This window comes from Kogia breviceps, chromosome 18 (assembly GCF_026419965.1).
Source record: "Kogia breviceps isolate mKogBre1 chromosome 18, mKogBre1 haplotype 1, whole genome shotgun sequence".
Taxonomy (NCBI): domain Eukaryota; kingdom Metazoa; phylum Chordata; class Mammalia; order Artiodactyla; family Physeteridae; genus Kogia; species Kogia breviceps.
This window is the reverse complement of record NC_081327.1, coordinates 10,366,180-10,385,190: the sequence shown is the minus strand read 5'-3', so window position 1 is coordinate 10,385,190 and position 19,011 is coordinate 10,366,180. Positions and strand designations below refer to the sequence as shown.

Below are 19,011 nucleotides of genomic sequence, written 5' to 3'. Positions count from 1 at the left end.
CCCGCCCTTACAAACACAGACCTCTCCTTAGATAATATATATTAAAAAATAAACCTCCAATTCAGGGTATAAAAACAGAGCAAAGGCACTTGGGGGTGGGGGCTGCCCCCCCCCACCCCGGGCAATACTGAGATGGCCCAGGAATGGGGGCCAGATGGTGCCCCCATGGAATGAAGCCCTGAGTCCCCCAAGCAGGAGGGAGAGTAGGCCGAGGCCAGTGGGAGGTGCGGGGGGCAGTGATCCCAGCTGGGCCCCCCTAGGCGTGGCCCTGGCAGCCTGGCTCCCTCTCCTCAGGCCCTTGGGGTTGGAGATGCTGCGGCAGCTGTGCAGTGGCGGGTGGCCCTCTCCTTCTCTCGAAAAGGCCTGGGGGAGGGGGAGATGTAGGAGAAGAAGGGAGATGGAGATGGGAAGAGAGATGGAGAGAAAGAGGAGAGAGATGGAGAAACAGGGAGAAAGGGAGGGTGGGGAAGGAGCACAAAAGAGCCAGAGAAATAGAAACTGACAGAGACGGACAGATGGAGGCAGGAGGCAGAGGGGGGAGATGCAGAAGTCAAAGACAGAGGGAGAGAGATGGAGGGGGCTGTGGAGCGGCGAGTGCCTGAGGTAGCCACTCTGGTCCCTCCTCTCCAGGTGGTGCCTGGCTCCCCCAGTCCCCCACTCACCTGCCTGGGGCGGGGGGCCTCAGGTACAGCCAGACTGGGTGACAGTGTTCTCCCCGAGCGGAGACAGGAGGAGTCTCAGGCGGCAAAACTCCTCCTCCACCTCCTGGTTGGGGGATCGTCAATGAGAAGCATCCCTCCACTGAGTCAATCCCCTTCCTCCCCACCCACCCCAAGGCCACCACCTCCAGCTGTTTGATGGTCTCCTCCAGGCTGAGCAGCTCCTCCCGAATTTCCTGGGGCTGTGCTGGGCTTGGGGGGCCGCCCCCTGGGACTCCATCACCTTGGAGCGGAGGCCCCACCCCGCTGTCTTCCTCCGAGGGGAGCAGGAGCTGCTTCAGGGACAGCACTGGACAGGGGCAAGGGGGCAAAGTCAGAGGCAGGGCTTGGGCTGGGATGGGTGCGATGTGGGGGGTGGGAAAGAGGCCAGGGGCCTGAGGGTGGGAGTGAGCTTCTGGTTGGCCAGACCTGCAGAAGGGGCTGGGGGCTGCAAAAGGGGGTGCAGAGGTGAGGCTAGGGCTAAGGTGGGGGTGGGGCAGAGGGCACTGAGGACGGAGGCGGGTCCAGGGAGAGGCTAAACGGAAGGTTAAGGAAGGGACGGGGCTGCAAAGGAAGAGGGACTTGGGGCCACCAAGGACAGTGGTGCAGGCTCGGAGCCGTGCAGGAGGTGGATTTGGTGCTTTCTATGGCGGCTGGCCATACGCAGGTTGGAAAGTACTGTTCCAGCCCGCGGTGGCGGCAGCCCTGCGGGGGTGGGGCTGAGCTACCTTTCTGAAGGGCCTTGGCGGCGAGCTGGCCCTCAGGGCCTGGTCTGCAGAAGGGCAGGAGGGCGCTGAAGATTCTCTCCATCCGGCCTGGGTCAGGGAGCAGGCAGGGGACTCAGATCCTACTGGGCTTCTTGTGGACACCCCACCCCCACTTGGCACCCCTCTATCTAGGCTCACCGTCAGCCGGGGTCATCTCTCGGCCACCGTTGCCGTTCTCAGAGCTGCTGAGCAGGGGTTCACGGGTGCTGGGGGGAGCAAGTGCTGGGTGAACCCGCCGCCCCGGCCCTGGTGGGCAGCAGGAGCAGGGAGACAGAGAACTACAGGTGGGGAGGCAGGGAAGTCCGGAGACAGAGACAGAGGTCAAGGCTGGGAGACAGGGAGACAGAGAGGCCCGGCTGGTGGAAGACAGGCCTGGCTGGGAGACAGATGGACCGTGTGGGGTCGGCGCACGAGTGTACACACCTTCACAGGCACGTGTGCGCGCACACGCACACACACACACACACACGGACACACACATGCACGTGGAGACTGGGCTGGAGCTCAGGTTCTGGGGACACACAGGGAAGCTGCCCCCTGCCTTCCACTTGCCTCCCTGGCCCCCTCACCTGCTGGGGCTGGGCCGGTGTTTGGGTCGGGAGGTGCGGGCAGGGACCTTCAGGGATCCGGCGGTCTCAGTGATGAGGGCACACCAGCTGTGGAGACAGGGCAGCCCCTGGGCAGTCAGAGCCCCCAGACCCTGTGCCAGGACCTCCCACCCACCCCCTGTCCCCAGAGATCCGGGGGCCTGGGCCTCCTCCTCCTCCACCCTCTCTTGGAACCCAAAGCTGCTCACTTCTTCCGCTCCGACACGGTCTGGGCCACCAGCTCATATATCTGGGCCTCCTGGTCCCAGGTAAAAATCACATAGAAGGCTTTGTGATCTGCAGTGGGGGGAGAGGTGGGGCTCAAAGCCAGGGCCATCCCAACATGCACCTGGGGAAGGCCCCCATCATGGTGGCAACCTTGTGGCTCCCACGACTCAACTCACCACCGCCCCCCACCCCCCGCCCCAGGTGCCTCCCTCCGGAGCCCTCCCTCACCTAGTCAGGAGACAAGCCCCCAGTCTGGCTCTACCTATGAGACCCCTGGCACCCCTCCCACCACCATGGCCCCTCACTGGGCTCCCAGCTCCCACCCCTGCTGCCTACAACCCCCAAGAAGCAGCCAGAGTGTCTTTTCAAAATACCAGTTAGAACTGGCTGCTCATCTGTGCAAAAACCTGGGGCAGTTCCCCATCTCACTCAATAAAATCCACAACCGGCCCCAGCTGTGCCCAGCCCAGGGCCCCGCCCCTCACAGCCTCGGCCTTGGGCTGCCAGGCCTCCCCTCGGCCGCCGGAATGTGCCGGGCAGGGCTCTTTGGAGGGTTCCTCCCCTGCCTCGGGGACAGCTGTGCCTGGGGCCTCACCAGTGGCCACCTCTCGGGTCATGGCGGAGGTGAGCCGCAGCACCGGCCGCAGCATGGTCTTGCCGTCGGGTGTGGGCGTCAGCGTCCGGCTGTGCGATTTGAGCAGCAGCCGCTCATCCTGGCGCTGTAGCAGCAGCAGCAGGTCGTCCAGCAGCAGGACGTGGACCTCTGCGGGGGAGGGGGGGGGCGAGGCCCGTGCTCAGCACCCTCACTTGACAGCCCTGTCCCGCAGCCCCCCGCTCGCAGCCCTGGCGCTCACCCACAGCCTTGTCCTTGGTCACCCGCCACGTCAGCGGGCCCTCATGGACCAGCTTCTTCTTGGTGATGTCCAGGTTCTGGAGGCGGGAAGGAGTGATGGTCAGTGAAGGTGAGGGCGGGGCAGGGGAAGGTGGGGATGACCATGGGGTCAGGAGGGGCTGCCCCGCTGGGAATGAGAAGGGGGTCAGGGCTAACCCTCTTGCTTCCTGGGTGTGTTATCAGAGAATCCCCAGGGCGGGGCGGAGGGGAGGAGAGGGGAGGGCAGGTGGGGCGGGGGCGGGGGCGGGGGCGGGGCCACCTTGAACTCGCTCAGCATGGGGTCGCTGCTCTGCCGCAGGTGGGACAAATCCAGGCGCCTCTGATAATCCTTGAGCCGCTGGGGCAGGGAAGGGAAGGGAAGGGAGTGTCCTCGTGACAAGCCAAGAGTTAGGGCCGACCCACAGTGACCCCGAGGGGGACAAGCTCCCAGGCTCACCAGCAGGTCCTCCATGTCGCGCACGGCTTGGTTGACGTGGTGCAGAATTTCCCTGCAGCACTCAGCCGCCAGCTCCACTTTCTCCCGTTCCGCAGGCTCTTCTGCAGGCAAGGGGGAGACCAGCCCCGGTGAACCCCAACCCTGGAAGCCCCCAGTCCCTAGGCCACGGTTAGAGACAAGGGGGCGGGGCCTCCGGCTACCTGTGTTCTGCCCGATGCTCTGCAGGAGCAGCGGGTACTTGGTCAGACGCTGCATCTCCGTGGGGATCATGTCTTTCAGCTGCAGGCGGCGGCACCGGGGGCGGCTCTCGGCCTCCTGCGGGGACGGCAGTGCTGAGGCGGCTCTGCTGCGGCTGGCCTTGGGCACCCGGACGCCGGCCCCCCTCCCCCAGGACCCTAGGGCCCAGACCCCTGCCTCACCTGCACAAAGGCACAGAACCGAGGCTCCTTGCGCTGTTTGGCTTTGAGCTGCTCTAAGGCAAACGACTGGCGGCTGCAGAAGCGGGAGGAGATTTTCTGGAACCAGGAGCCCTCGGTACCATCAAACTACAGCAAGATTCAGGCCAGGGAGGGTGTCTCAGGTGGGATTGGGGGGAGCGGGGCCTCACATGGGGATGGCAGCCTAGACAGGAGGGCAGGTTAGGGGCCCAGATGCCTGGATCTTGAAGGGGTTGAAAGCTTGAGACCTGGTCTCCTGGGGCCTGCATTTCAGGTCCCCAGCCAGGAGGAGGGGGCAGGGAGAGGGGAAGGGGGTGGCCCTAGGCTGGGCACCCTCACCTGGGCCAGCAGCACATCTCCGATCTCCTCAATGAGGTAGCCACTGTCCTGCCTCCGCTTCATCAGGCGGTCAAGGAACAGGGCTGCGGGGAGCAGAGAGGAAAGGGGGGTGCTGTCGGGGCCCGTGAGACTGGATGCAGAGCTGGTCGGGAGCTGGTGGTGGGGGGTCGGGCTGCAGGTGGGTGTGTCTGATCCATGGGGCTGGTGGGTCTGTCCCCCCCGCCCCGCTCACTCCCCACCACATGCTTGTTGATGATGTGTCCCTAGAATGTGAGCTCTGGGGTTCTGGGGTGGGGTCGTCCTCAGAGCTGGAACAGAGGCTGCCCGTGAGACCAGGCTCCGGGGTTTGTCGTTGAGGCAGCGAAGGAGAGAGCTGGCAGTGGGACGTAGGGCCACAGCCCTGCACTCACAATGCACCTCGATGAGCTCGTCCAGGCTGGGGAAGATGTTCTGTAGCTCCTCCAGGGAGAAGAAGCCCCCATCCGCCATGGGCTGGTAGAAGAGGTCATAGAGCACCCGGAGCATGCGCACGTGGGCCGCCTCTGTCACCAGCAGCTCTGCGGGGCCACCGGGCAGGAGGCATGGTTGGGGAGCATGCAAGCTATGGGGGGGCATTCTCAGAGGCAGGCTGGGGAATGAGGAGGAGGGCACGGGACAGGGATGATTCTCTCTGGGTGGAGTCACTTGCCCCTGAAACAGCCACTGAGGATTCCTCAGCCCCACCGCCTTTCTGTTCTGGCTGGGGCAGCCAGCCAAGGTGACCAGTGGTCCCAGTTTGCCCCGCACCATGGTTTTCCCGGGACATGGGATTTCCAGTGCTGAAACTGGGGCAGTCCCAGGCGAACCGAGACAAGTTGGTCTCCTCACTGCCTGCAGCTGTGTTTTATGTCTAACTGTCCAGCAAGTTTTCTCAGGCTCAGTTTCTGGCACAATGACCCCCTCTGTGCACAGGACGACGGCCCGAGTTCCAGGGGCCCCAAAAGTCCCCGGAGACTAAATGTACCATTTTGTGTGTTACGTATGTATATTTTTCTGGTGAGAGAAACCTCTATGCTGTCCGACGTGGTAGCCACGAGCCACACACAGCTGTTCAAATACTGCTTAATTAAAATGAAATGCAATGCAAAATTCAGTTCTTAGTTGTGCTCACCACACTTTAGGGACTCAACAGCCATTATACGGCTGGTGGTTACCATGTTGGAAAGCATAGATGTTGCATGTTACCATCATTCCAGAAAGTTCTATCGGATACCACTGCTGATGTTTTGAAGGATCCTCAGAAGGATCTGTGACCCAAAAAGCATTTATCTACTGCCCTAAAAATTCTGAATGAGAACCCTTCTTACTATTAAGTCATCTGTAAATTAACTTCCAAATGAGCTTCCAGAAGTACTGTACGTTTGCCAAACTCCCCTCAACACACAAATGAGTTGAAATCACAGCACAGAATCGAGACAAAAATGATACTCCCATCATCTGTCTGCTCAGAAGTAAGCACTGCTAATGTATTGATTATCTTCCCAAACTTTTCTGGGTGGGAATCTTTTTCTCCCCTGAGCGCTGACGGTAACAGTCATAACAGCAGTTGCATCCGAATGCTCTTACCCTGGACCCACCACTGCTGAACATTTCACACTAATCATCTCATCTTCATCTCCGTGACAGTCTTTTGAGGTAGGAACTATCACTGCCCACATTTCCCAAATGAGGAAACAAAGGCTTACGCTAGAAATACAATGTTTTAGACTGTTTCTGGCTCCTGACACCAACACTGTCCTGCACTACAACAAATTCTTTGGAAACGTCACTTCAACAATGGCCGCATTCCCTTTCCATGGAATATTCCAAAATTTACTTAACAAACAGTGCTCTGTCAGAGCGGGCTGCCTTCAAGCTCTGCCCGGTGTAAGTAACACGGAGACGGACATCTCCCTGCGTCTGTCTGCCTTTGCTGGAGCTGAGTTGTGTCCTTGGCCACAGTGGGTTGGAGGGGGTGACTCACCGTTGATGACCTCCTGCCGCTTCACCTGGCTCTTGGGAAGGCTGTGCAGGGTGCCCGGGGGGACGAGCTCCCGCCAGCCGGGGGGCTCTTCTGGCTCCAGCTCTAGTCCCGAGCGGCCCGGCTCCCCCTCATCTCCAGGCTCGGGGCTGTGGGACAGAGGCCTCATTAGGGCCCCAGCGCAGGGCATTCCAGAGAGGAGCCTTCAACTCTTTATAGTGTCCAACCCCATCCCCTAGGGCTGCAGACCAGCCTCCAGATCTGGGAAGAAGCCTCTTACCCCTGTCCTGTGACCACTGGAGGCCCTCAGTGACCTCAGCATCTGATACCCAGTTCTTGGTGATTCTGGCAAAGACCCCCCCACCCCGGCCTCCCTGACTCTCCAGGCTGCCTCAGTGGATGGAGGGGGGAGGAGTGACGTACGTGGCTCGTCGGGCAGGGCCAAGCACGGCCGTGGCGGAGCTGGGGTCCATGTCCACGTCGCTCCGGGAGCGGCCCCCACCCCGGCCCTTAGCCCCGAGGCTGCCCCGGGAAGGCCGGCGGCGGTCACTCACCCGCAGGCTCTCCGAGCGCCCCAGACGCCCCGACAGCCTGGACCCCGAGGCCAAGGACAGAGTCAGGCAGAGGCCAGGACAGAGATAAGGAGAGACCAAGACAGGGACAGAGACGGGGAGAGACCAGGACAGAGATAGACAGAGACAGATGGGGAGAGACCAGGACAGAGACGGGGAGAGACCAAGACAGGGACAGAGACGGGGAGAGACCGGGACAGGGACAGATGGGGAGAGACCAGGACAGGGACAGAGACAGGGAGAGACCAGGACAGAGATCAAACATGCAACAGAAGAGAGGAGAGAGTCAGAAGGACCAGTGTGACTTTGGGGTGCTGGGGCAGTGAGGGGGGTGGCCAGAAGGGATACTGAAATTGGTGGAGGAGGGGAGGGGAACCCAGTATGGAGCACAAAACTGAACCCTCCCTTCCCCGAGGCAGGGGGATGGGGCCAGAGGCAGGAGTTGAGGGAGGGAAGGGGGATTTCAATACTTAGCTCTTCGGCTTGAGGGTGGCGTGCCCACCCACCCCTCACAGGGGTGAAGGGGAGGGGGTGGCCCATGGGGAGAGGGGAGGGGCTGGGAGAAATGGGGGAGGGGCTAGCCCTCCCCCCACCCAGGGCCCAGGCACCCACCTCTTCCACCTTCTGGGGAGAGAGGGGCAAAGGGTCAGAGGTGGACCCAGATGGAACCCAACTCACCTCCCCCACCCGCCAAAGGGTCCCCAAAGCAGCAGCACAAGGACAGGCAGGGGGCAGAGCCTGCCCCCCAACTGTGAGGGGGACAGGGCCCCCAGGCACCGAGCACAGAGGGCTGGGGGACGGAGGGAAGGGGCACTGGGAGGCAGGAGCAAGGCGGCTGGGCTGGAGGCTTGAAAGAGAAGGGGGAGGAGATGGAGAAGTGCAGGGCGAGGGTGGGGGCAAAGGGAGAGGGGCCAGGAGGAGCTGAGGGGAGGGAAAGCAGAGGAAGAGGAGGAGGAGGGGGAGAGAGAAAAATCAGTGAAAAAGGAAGGAGAGGAAGAAGAGAAGGAAAAATGGAGGAAGAAGGAAGAAAAGGGGAGATGAGGAAAGACAGAGCGGAAGAAAAAGGGAGAAGACGGGAAGAGGGAGGAGCAGGGCAGAGTGGAGACGGCTTGGCTCAGGGACAGGCAGGTGCAAGTGGCAGTGCGACCCCCAACACACACCCTCCCTGCACTGGATAAGCCCGGTCCTGCGCCCGGCACCTCCCCTGCACCCAGCCCCGGGCACCTCTCCGTGTCAGCACCCTCCTCTGTGCTCTCCAGGGGCGGTGCAGGCTCCAGGCTGGCAGGGCCCTGCGGGGGCGGGTCCCCCAGCTCAGGGAGGGCATCAACACCTGTGAGGATAATGGGGGTGGGGAAAGCAAAGCTGGCTGGAAGGTCCCTGCCACGGGGAGACCCACACCCTGGGGGCCTCCGTTCCTCTACAGCCATCCAGTGCCTGGCCGACACCAAGTGGCTGCTCTGTACTTCAGTGGGAGACAGACAGATGGAAAGACCTCTGAGAACTGGGCTATGGGCAGGTGGGGCTCAGTGGGTGAAGATGCTGCAAAACGAGGGTGCCAGCCTCGCACTCGGGGAGGAGGCTGGATGCCTCCACATCCATGCATTCTCCCGACGCTCAGCTGGGACTTGTGGGAAGAGAATGTACCCGTTTAGAGGTGAGGGGACTGAGGTTCGAAGAGTGGGGAGTGACTTCCAAGATCTAACACAAGTCAAGCGCAGAGCCAGGATCTGAACCCAGGCCTGGCCAAGTAGCAGTCTGAGATCCAGCGGGCTGAGGGCCACCCAAGGAATGTGAGACCTTAAGTTCATGGAGCAGCCGGGCTCACCATCTAAGGGGAGCTGATTGGTAATGTACTCAGAGAGGGTTCTGGGAAATGAAGCCGTGGGGGCTGACGGGAAATGTAGTCCAGGGAGGTGGGGAAACCCGTCACCAGAATAGAGGTGCGAGCTTGCGAAGAAAGCCGTGGAAAGGGTAAACCGAGGGAAGGGGTTGGTTATCAATAACCCTGGTGACCAGGGAGGGCAGAGAACCAAGGGGCTGTTTTGCTGCGGGGCCCAGGAAACTCTCACCTGGTTCCCGGTCAGGGCTGTCCCCAGACAGAGGGTGCAGAGAAACTCCGGGGGTGTCCTGCCCAGGGGCTCCGACATTCCGGTCCCGGGAGGGCATCCCCAGACCTCCCTTACGTTCTGTAAGGCCTGGCTTCTCACCTGGGGAGGCGTTGAAGGACAAGGGGGAAGATGAGAGCCCAGCGACTCTAATTCACAAAGGCCTGGGGATCCAAGATGCTGGCTCTGCCCCATCCTCCCCATCACCCAGGAGACCCCTCCTCCACCCTCAGAGCCAGGAGTCCCAGCCCCTCGCCCCTCCTCCCTCAGACCTAGTAGGTCCCCTGCCCTCCTCTCTCAGGTCCCCAGGATGGATGCTCTAGCTTCAGGACTATTACCATCAGCCTCAACTTTGAGGTGTCGAAAATCTGGGGCTGAAACGAGAGATGGGACCATGAGGTGGGGGCAGCATGGGGAAGTCGGGGCGGGGCTGAGGCTGAGCACCTCACCCTGGGGCTCTCCCCGGTTCCAGCGGGCGGCATCCAGGAAGCTGCTCAGTCCTTTCTTGGTCTTGGTCGGCTCTTCTGACCGCCGGTTCCCCATCACCTATGGAAGGTGGGGGGAGGAGGGGGCTGGGCATTTCTGTGCCGATGCCAACAAAGAGGGATCAGACCCCAGCGATGCAGTCTCGAGGCTCCCTGGGGGGGTCTCTGGGGAGGTAAGGGCCAGGTTTGGGCGCTCAGGGAAGCACCTTTTTCCGGAAGAAATTCCTCCCCGACTTCTTGTCCCCACTCTTGGTCCGCACCCCGAGGTGGCGCATGTACAGGGTGATGGCACTGACCACAGCAGCACTGTGGGAAGGGGACGGTGAGGGCGCAAAGACACACACACTGCCACGCGCACCCCCACGGATGCAGGCACCCTGCTGCCCTCACAGCTTCCCCTCCGCTCGCTCCCCACACCAGCCCCATGGCCACTTCCCGCGGAGTATCTGAGGAAAGCGGCGAGAGAGAGAGGGTTTTAGAGGATGGAGCCAGAGATGCTGCTCAACGCCCAGGCCCCTAGGCAGGCAGGCCCTCCTCCCTCGGGCCCAGAAAACCAAACTCCCCTCCGGCCTCTCTCCTTCCATCACCTCTTTTCCTCATCGTTAGAGATGGTGTGTCTGTAAGAAAAAGAAAGAAGTTTGTGACAAATTTGCTAAGCCTGGGGTCCCTGACCACCCAGCAAACTTGTCCAGGTTGCTGTCCCCTTCAAAGCCGGGACAGGGAGAGAGGAGAGGCAGACGGGGGGCGTGCTGCTGACGCATCCGGGAAGGACAATCACTGAAGGACAGACTTTCACCCGGGGTCGTGAGAGTTGCAAGGACAGGACCCAAAGCCCAGGCCTGAATGCAAGACCGTGGACAAGACCCGGAAACTAGGAGGGACCCCAAGGCTGGGAAGGGAAGATGCAAAACCAGATGGACTAAAGTGCCAGGGCTGGGCCCCAGAAGTCAGGGGAGGAACCCGAACGCTGGGAAATAAACGCTGAAGCTGCAGAGGGAGCCTGGAAGTGGAAGGAACGGGGCAGCAGAGGGCGCCCTCCGGGCTGCGGCGGGGCCCCTCCCACTCACTGCATCTCCTCCAGGTGGGTCAGCTGCCGCTCGGCCAGGTGCCGCTCGCGGGCCTCATAGCTGGCGCGGTCCCGCCCAACCCAGGCCCCCAGCTGGATCAGCTCCTGCTCCCAGGGTGTCATGCCCATGAGCTTCTTGGAGCGGAAGTCCTCCAGCTGCCGGCTGACGGCTGCCTGCTGGGTCTGCACCACCTCCTGCACGAACTGCCGCTGGACCTCCTCGGAGAGGAGATCGGGCCGCGTGCGGTCTGCAGGGACAGGGGCCAGTTCCCTGGGCCGCGGCTCCCCTCCCACCCTTCGACTCTGACAGCTATGCTTCCTTGGGCTGTGGTGGCCATGAAGAAGGAAGAACAATCCCCTGTCCTGGGTGCAGCCTCCCTCCCGGGGGGCTCCTGCTCCCTCCTAGAGAACTCTTCCTCACCCCCCAATCCCTGCCCCTCTCCTTACCAAGTTCAAAGGCCACGGTGGGAGGGACCGACACCCGCAGAATCTGCTCAGGGGAGAGAAAGGAGTGAAGGGGAGGACTCGGCAGCGACGGGACGGAGGGGAGGACTCGGCAGCGAAGGGGCGGCGACGGGACGGAGGGGAGGACTCGGCAGCGAAGGGACGGAGGGGAGGACTCGGCAGCGACGGGACGGAGGGGAGGACTCGGCGGCGACGGGACGGAGGGGAGGACTCGGCAGCGAAGGGGGCAGTGTTGGGCTCAATGTGATGGCGGCCCAAGTGCCAGCGGGTACGATCCTCTGAGGGGAAGGAGCAGTGAGGGAGGGCCAGGCTGGCACAGGGTCTCCCCAGACCAGGCCACCCTTCACGTTGCCCTCAGCAGGTCGGAGGGTGGGAGGAGCAGGCTGGCTGTCCAGGGTGAAGGGGACGGGGTATGGGGTCCCCTCAAAGGTGTCTCTCACCGCACACTTATCCAGGAAGCTGTGGCAGAAGTCGCCGAAGGCCTTCTTGGCCTCCTTGGGGCCCAGTGAGCCCAGCATGTCCGCGTGCAGGCAGCAGAGCTGGGGGAGACAAAGCGTGACCCATCCTCCTCCCACCCCACCCAAACCGCACTGCCCCGTGGAAGGCCTCAGGGCACAAACCCTCTGTGAAGTGCTCCCCGATGTCCCCCATCCCCGTACCAGGCCCCTGCCTGCCTCCCCAGGCCACCACGGCTTTCGTTAATTTTCTCTCCTGTGAAATGGTTCTTTGGCCTGTCTTCTCTCTGCTGCTGCTGCTACTACCGCCACCCCCAGCTACAGTAAGCGGGCTCGGTGTGTACCTGACGCTGTGCAAACTCTTCAGCCGCATTAACCTGTTCAGTCGTGGGGAGGACTATCGTTATCCCATTTTACAGATGAGAAAACAGCTAGTAAGTGACAAAGTTGGGACTGGATCTCAGGCAGCCTGTCTCTACTGCTCCCCATTGCCTAGCAATACCGTGAGTTACTTGAGGGCGTGTGTGTGTGTGTGTGTGTCTGTGGCAGGGGGGACGTTCTGATTCATCTGTGTCCCAGACAGGGCCTAGTACACAGCGGCACTGGGCACATAAACAGGAGGACAAGTGGCACTCACTAACTCACTCATTCACCAAGCACTCCTTGAGGTCGCCTACGTGGCAGCCCCATGCTGGGTGACACTGGCAATGCTGTGGGGCCTCCAACCTGTCCTGGCTCCTGGGGAACTCTCATCAGGTAAGGGACATGGTCTCAGTGTGCTACGGACTCGCCCCAGTAACCTATGCCTGGCCCCTCCCCATGCCCCCATAAAGCAAAACTCCATCAGAGCCCAACACAAAGCAGCCCAAGGGACCACGACCATCTCCCGGCCGCTCCTCCAGCCAAGGAGGTGAGGAAACAGCATGAGGACAAATCTCAAAATGCCGAAGGCCATCTGGGTCACCTGAGCCGAACCCCTGGCCCTGGCCAGGCCTCAGTTTCCACATCTGTAACGGGACACAGCAGTCAGCACAATCCCTGGGCTAAATTCCAGGCGTTCAAGTTCTAGACGCCCTCAGGCTCAGCAGGGGGACTCCCTTGCCCAGAGGGCCAGAGCCTCCATGCACCAGGGGAGGGGGTAGCCACTTTCCTGGCAATTTCCTGATTGCCTGCCAGTTTCTGAAGTTTTGGTGTCAGTCGATACACTCTTCTCTCTGCACCCCCCAGGCCTCCCTCCCTGCCACTTCCATCAGTCTCCTTGTTTTCTGTAGGGATCTACCACGCATTTCCAGTACAGAGCAGTGCCCTAGGCTAAGCCCAGCTCCCAGCCTGTGATGGGCTGCACGGGGTCTTCTTGGGACGGGACCCTGGTCCCCAGAGCCCCCCTCCAGCCAGTGTTGTGGCTTCTTCCTCCCTAAGTCACCTGCAGGGTTCTCTAGACCCTGCAGGGGTCTCCCAGATGGCATGGCTCTGCACGCACACCTCCCCGGTATTTTCTGCCCGATAACAAGTTTTCCAGGTCATCCGTTACATTCCCTCTGCCTCGTGGGCTGCCTGCAGCAGTTTCCTTGTTTCTGGACCACAGCCTACTGTGCCGCCTAGACCCGAGGACGCTAACGGTTTTCTCCCAACCACCAGCTCTGAAGGACTGATTGGTGGCACGTTCAGAGAATTTGATTTCCAGAGTCTGTGAAAAGGCGCTGTCACTGATGGGTGATGCTGCCGTGGGCACGGAAGGGGGCCGGGGGCATGGTTTCCGCCAGGCTGCTGGATTCTCCGTTGCTCTGTGAGACTCTGCCGTGCCTACTCTCCCGGGCTGCGTCCACTGCTCAGAAATTTACACGGGGCATCTGCAACCTTGTCTGCATCCCGTGGTGGGCTTCCTGGCTCTCAAGCTGTGCGCTGTGGATCCCGCCTGGCTCATTCTCGCTGGTCTAACGCACCGAGCACTGCGGCTGGTCCCAGCCCCGCCCCCTGCCTGCCCCGCCCCGTGCCTGCCCCGCCCCGCCCTCACCAGGGGTCCTGGCTCGAACTGCATGGCCACGTGTTGCAGGAGGGCCATGAGGTGGGCCGGGCGCCGCTTCACCTGATCCAGGCTCTGGAACTGGTTGTTTTGCTCCTCGGGGTTCTGGGGGCGGGGATGGGAGTGAGACAGTGGGGAGCAGAGGAGGGGCTTGGGGCTTGACCCTCCCTCTTCCCTGGCACTTCCCGATGGATCCAAGCTGGCAGGTGGGGTGCTGACGGTGTCTCTGCTGTGATGGTGGCAAGTCAGGGGTTGGGGAGAACGGATGAGATTTAATGTTACAATGGTGGGTGAAGAGGACAGAAGTCAGGAGAGATGGAATGAGGATCTGTGCTGTAATTAGGGGGCAGGGGCAGGGGCAGCGATAAAAACTGGGGTTAAACAGGGTGAGAGTCTGTGCTGTAATGGGGGGGGCATTGAGGATGGGGTGAGGGGACGAGGAAGAGGGTACCAGGAAGATTAAAGAAAGAGAGACGGGCAGTGAGAGGAGGCCGAGTGACAGCATCTGAAGCCAGAGAACAGGACCTAAGGTGGCAGAGGGGACACTGAGCACGGGCCTTGAGGGCTGGGGCCCCAGGGAGCCGCGGACAGGAGCTTTCGCACCCCACCTCCCTCTCACCGTCTTCAGCTCGTTCTCAAAATCCTCGTCCTCAGCCCCGATGATGCTGATGGGCACCAGGCCAGGCCGGGGGGGCCCTGGGGCCTGTGGAGGGGAGGGATGGCTTCAGCCCACAATGCTCCCCACCTCACAGCCCCCCAGCCCCCTCACCCCTCGGCTCTCTCCGCTCTCTCCACTCACCGCCCCTCGGGCGACGTCTTCGGCCTCCATGGGCTCTGCAGGGCTGGGGGAAGAGGAGGGGCCGCGGTTAGAGGGGTGGGAGAGGGCGGCCCAGGGCGGTTACTCACAGATTCCTGGCCCAGGTGCCAAGGTGAGTAAACAGCCTCCGCCCCCATCCCGGCCTCCACAGCTCAATGGGGCCTCTGTGTGGCGACAAAGAGCCCTTCAGAGGCCAGCCAGGGCAGGGAGCCCAAGGGCAGGGAGCCTTGTGGGGGGTGGGGGGGAAGCTGGAGGCCACAGGAGCCTGGGTCCGTGAGAGAGCTGTGGCCGGGACAGCCTGCGATTTGGGGTCCCTGATGGAGGAGGGGCTGGGGGCTGGGTCCCGAGGAGGCGGGGCGGGCGAGCAGAGGTGGAAAGGCTAAAGGGGAGCTGGGAGGGAGATAACTGGGGCATGGGGGCTCTGCTCTGACCTGTGACAGGCTTGGGGCAGGATGCTGCCTCTGAACCCACCAAGCCCTGCTTCCTGTGACAGGAAGTCACAATGGCAAATCCGCCAACCCCCAACTCTCTCCACCCGAGAAAACCAAACTCTGAACCCTCCTCCCTCAGGACCAAGAGTCCTCGACCCCACTTCTTGCCCTCAGGGACCTGGCATCTTTCCGGCTTCCATCCCAGAAAACAAGGGACGGTCCTCAGAGAGCTCATCCCAAGGGGTGTCTATCTCTCTCACCCTATGTCCACCTATCCGGTCTGTGTGTCTGCAGGCTCGCCTCCCCCCAGCTGCCTCTCCATTGAATCTGCTTCTTGCCTTTGACTCTCTTCTCCCCGTTTCTTCATTTTCTCTTGCCTCTCCTTCAGACCTGTCTCATTTCCCACTGTCCCTGCCCCGCCTCCGCTAGGCCCCACCCCTGCTTCCCTTGCTCCCTGTCTCCCCGCTCAGTCTCTGCCTGTCTCCCCACATCTGGTTCCTGCGGCCACTGTCCCGCACCTGTCTGCGTCACTGTCTCATGTGCTCTCGTCTCTCTCTCTCTCCCATCTCTCGCTGTCTCTCCCATCTTGTCTCCCTTAGCATCTCCACTTCTCCCCGCGTTTTCCCACTGACATCTTCTGTGTCCTTAATTAGTCTGACTAATGCCACTCGAGCCCGTGTCAGGTGGGAAGGTGCTGTGGAAACAGGGGTGGGGTGGACCAGTGCCGGGGGGTGGGGTTTCTCCCCACAGCCCAAAGCTATTTATAACCCTAGTCGCTGGAGACCCACCCTTCTCCCTCTTCCACAGGCCTCCTCCCTAGCACTCAATAAATGGCAGCTGGGATTTTGATTATGATCATTAAACAATGATGCTTTCTGGAGTGTCCAAATGCCATCCTATGGGTTCACCCAAGCAGGCCTCATTTTTATTCTTTTCCATAAAGTGTATTTGTTCAACATCCAAGCTTGGGTGACTTAAGATCTGAGCATTGTTAAATGTTCACATAAATAAATTTGCAAAACAAGGCAGAAAAATAATAGTAATTTATTACGACAGCTGAACTTACACCACACTTACAGTGTGCTAGGCACTGCTCTAAGTGCTTCTCACAGAGTAAATCACTGAACCCTCAAAGCCACAAGCACCCCATGCTATTATTACTCCCATCCGAGATAGAAAACCTTCACCAGGGACTTCCCTGGTGGTCCAGCGGTTAAGACTCCGTGCTCCCAATGCAGGGGGCCTGGGTTCGATCCCTGGTCAGGGAACCAGATCCCGCATGCTTCAACTAAAAGATCCCACATGCTGCAGCTAAGACCTGGCACAGCCAAATAAATAAATATTAAAAAAAAAAAGAAAGAAAAAGAAAACCTTCACCAGGCTATCCATCAATTGCAACTTCTGCACTGGAAAGCATGACCATGGACATGGAGGGTCCCTGCTCACCCCCCTCAGGGGGGAAATGTTTGACAGAGTCAGGGAAGATTCCAAAAGGGCAAAGGCGAGGACACACACGTTATCTGAGCAAATGCTTATGTGCCAGGCGGGCCCCGGAACATGCACTTGATGTGTATTATCTCTTTTATTCCTCATCACAGTGACAGGAAATAAGAGTTAACACTTAATGTACGCTAAGTGCCATTAAATACGTGCCAGGAACAGTACTAATGCTTGATAGATATTAACTCAATCCTCGCAGTGACCCTGTGAAATCAGTCTTCTTCTTATTATCCCCAGTTTACAGAAGAGGAAACTGCAGCACAGCTCATAAGAGGCAGAGGCAGGATTCCAACCCAGGCAGTCTGGCTCCAGAATTTATTCATTTAACTCCGAGAATGTACGGCTTTGGAGCATGGGGAATCCCCACCCCGACCTTAGGAAACTGAAATCTGAACCAAAGCTGAGACACATCAGGTTTCCCTATGGTGTCTGGGAGTCAGGGGTATGTGGGCACTGTGGCCTAGGCAGGAGTGCAGATTGGACTCAGCTGCCCCACAGAGGCCTGGGGCTCAGAGAGGATTGGGGAGGGGGGTGGTTGCTTAGAAGATGGGGCGTGGTCCCACAAAGGCTAGAGAAGCGGTCAGATGGATCTAAAGGCAACTGACAAGCCCTGGGGTCCAGCAGAGGGGGTGCTATGTGCGTGGGGCTGTGGAGATGAGGGCAGGTTCAGAAGGTCCTTAAGGGTGGGGGTCCTAGAGCAAAGCGGGCATGTGTGAGGACTACATGGGTGCCTGGGTTCTATGCAGGGCTCAGGGTCTATAAGATATTGAGTGGATGAGCCTGGTCTCCAAGAACCTCTAGGAGCCTTAAAGAACCTAAAATACAGAGTAGTCAAGGTGAGCCCTTGGAATGCATAAGGACCCAGATTCTATCTGACATATGGTGGGTCTACAAAGATCCTTGGATCACACAGGATCATAAGTCCTTAAAGGGAAAGAAGCCAGTTTACGGGATCTCTGGAGACTTAAAAGGGGACCAGAATTCTATAGGGGAGTGTGGTGGTCCCCGAGACCCAGGACCTACAGGGCCCCGGATTCCAGCGGATGCTATTGACCTATGGAAACCCCACATCTGTAAGGAGCCGGACCTCCATGGGGGAGGGGGGGGCAGCAGGAACCTGGAGGGTCTGTAGGACCTTGTAATTTACGTGGAGCGTGGCGGGTCTACACGAGCCCCAAATCATATGTAGGACGTGGCGGGTGTACACGGCCCCAAATCCTACAGGGAACGTGGCAGTCAGTGTGCATGGTCAGGGATGTTGGGGAGGACGTGCGGAGTCAGGGTGTGACGCCCGCCGGGGGCCGCGTCCCTCACCTGCTCCGGGTCGGAGGAGAAGCACCGCTGCTGCCAGAACCGAAGCCTCCGCGCGCCGGCTCCGGGCTCCCCCACCCACGCCTCCTAGTCGCTCTAGCCACCCCAGAGTCCACCTTTGCGTCCAGCTCCACTCCTCCCGCCAGTCGCTCTAGCCCGCTCCTGCCAGCCTCTAGCCCTGGAGACTCTACGCCTCCTGCCGGCCGCTCTAGCTCTCCACTGAGCCACGCTGGCCAGATAGGGCCTCTCTGGCCTGCCTTGGAGGGCTGGCGTTTCCGTATCTCGACTGTCTCCGTCACTCTCCTGGGCCCCGCCCCCTGCCCCCTGCCCCCCGCCCTCAGGCCAGCGGTGGGGATGGTTCCAGCCCCCAGACCAGTGCTCAATCTGAGAACACCGAATCGCCGCGGCCCTTAGCCCCCAGACTGGGATCCCCACCCTATCTTTCCGCCCTAACTTGGGACCGTTTGAATTCCCAACGCTCGTACATTAATTCTCCCCGCACTGCCTCCCACCCCGCCTCACACTTTCCGCTGGGGCCGCAAAGCAAAAATCCTGGGTTTGAGCATACCTTCCCATCTGACATGCAGTGGAAACTGGAAAAAGTAATTAACTCTCTCTGGGCCTCAGTCTTCCCATCTGTACAATGGGAAAAGATCTCCAGTTCTGTCGCCCTGCAACCCATCTCCCAGGGTATAACTCATGACCCAGAAAAAGACCTTTCCAAAAAATGCTTTCAAACGCGTTCTGCAACTTTCAGCTTCACAACGGCCTATGACCCTGTTATTGTCGTTTCTCCTTTTGGGTGGCTCTAAAGCATGCGGGGTTGGAGGACGGCGCTTAGCTGAAAGCACCTGCGAGTTCAAATCCCAACTCCACTCGGTCTCACGATGTATGTGACCTGGGACGAGTCGGTTTTACTCCCTGGGCCTCAGTTTCCCCACTTGTGGAATGGGAATGATCATCCGTCCTCCGACAGACAGTTGGGAAGCCTTGACTCCCGGCTCGCAGCCCTCATCTCACCTACTGGGCACTGAGCAAGTATTAGTTCTCCTCTCTTTGTCCCCTTTGACAGATGGAAAAACTGAGGCCCAGGGAGGGGCGCCTGCTGGCTCAGCGGGGCCAGGAGGAGGCCCCTTCACTGCCGGCAGCGCCCAGCCCCCTCCCTCCTCCTCCCCACTTCCCCTAGCAGCCGAGGGGAGAGAGGCCGGGCGGGGCCAGGGACGGTGTACCTGGTGTCCGCGCGGGGAGGTGACCGGCGGGGCGCCCGAGGTCGGGCTCGGCGATCCCGGGCCCGGTGTCCCGGCTCCCGCTTCCTGGCTCTGGCGGGGCAGGAAGTTGGGGCGTTTTTCCGGAGGCCCCCGCCCCGCCGCCCCCCCCGCTTCCTGCCCGCGCCCCGGG

The 19,011-nt window shown here is 60.5% G+C and overlaps 1 protein-coding gene across 11 annotated transcripts; it reads right to left on the bottom strand.

Moving 5' to 3' along the window:
• Positions 1-24: 24 nt before the first annotated feature.
• ARHGEF1 (Rho guanine nucleotide exchange factor 1) lies at positions 25-18,956 on the bottom strand. 11 transcript variants are annotated; one of them, XM_059045121.2, is made up of 30 exons: positions 18,843-18,956; positions 14,354-14,396; positions 14,174-14,257; positions 13,546-13,659; positions 11,517-11,615; positions 11,059-11,101; positions 10,613-10,859; positions 10,133-10,162; positions 9,752-9,851; positions 9,510-9,606; positions 9,399-9,434; positions 9,025-9,162; positions 8,180-8,285; positions 6,807-6,974; positions 6,387-6,532; positions 4,795-4,941; positions 4,385-4,467; positions 4,028-4,153; positions 3,809-3,923; positions 3,609-3,709; positions 3,432-3,509; positions 3,135-3,210; positions 2,876-3,043; positions 2,262-2,349; positions 2,035-2,121; positions 1,604-1,671; positions 1,427-1,513; positions 845-1,008; positions 663-765; positions 25-363 (listed from the first exon to the last, which is right to left on the bottom strand). In XM_059045121.2, exons 2-29 carry the CDS (start codon positions 14,381-14,383, stop codon positions 682-684), a joined length of 2,910 nt encoding a protein of 969 aa, XP_058901104.1. In that variant the 5' UTR covers positions 14,384-14,396; positions 18,843-18,956; the 3' UTR covers positions 25-363; positions 663-681. The 11 variants fall into 11 exon arrangements, with proteins under 11 accessions (XP_058901104.1, XP_066876312.1, XP_066876319.1 ...); XM_067020211.1 differs by lacking the exon at positions 18,843-18,956 and adding an exon at positions 17,617-17,676; XM_067020218.1 differs by having other exon boundaries at positions 9,399-9,606; positions 18,843-18,953.
• Positions 18,957-19,011: the final 55 nt, after the last annotated feature.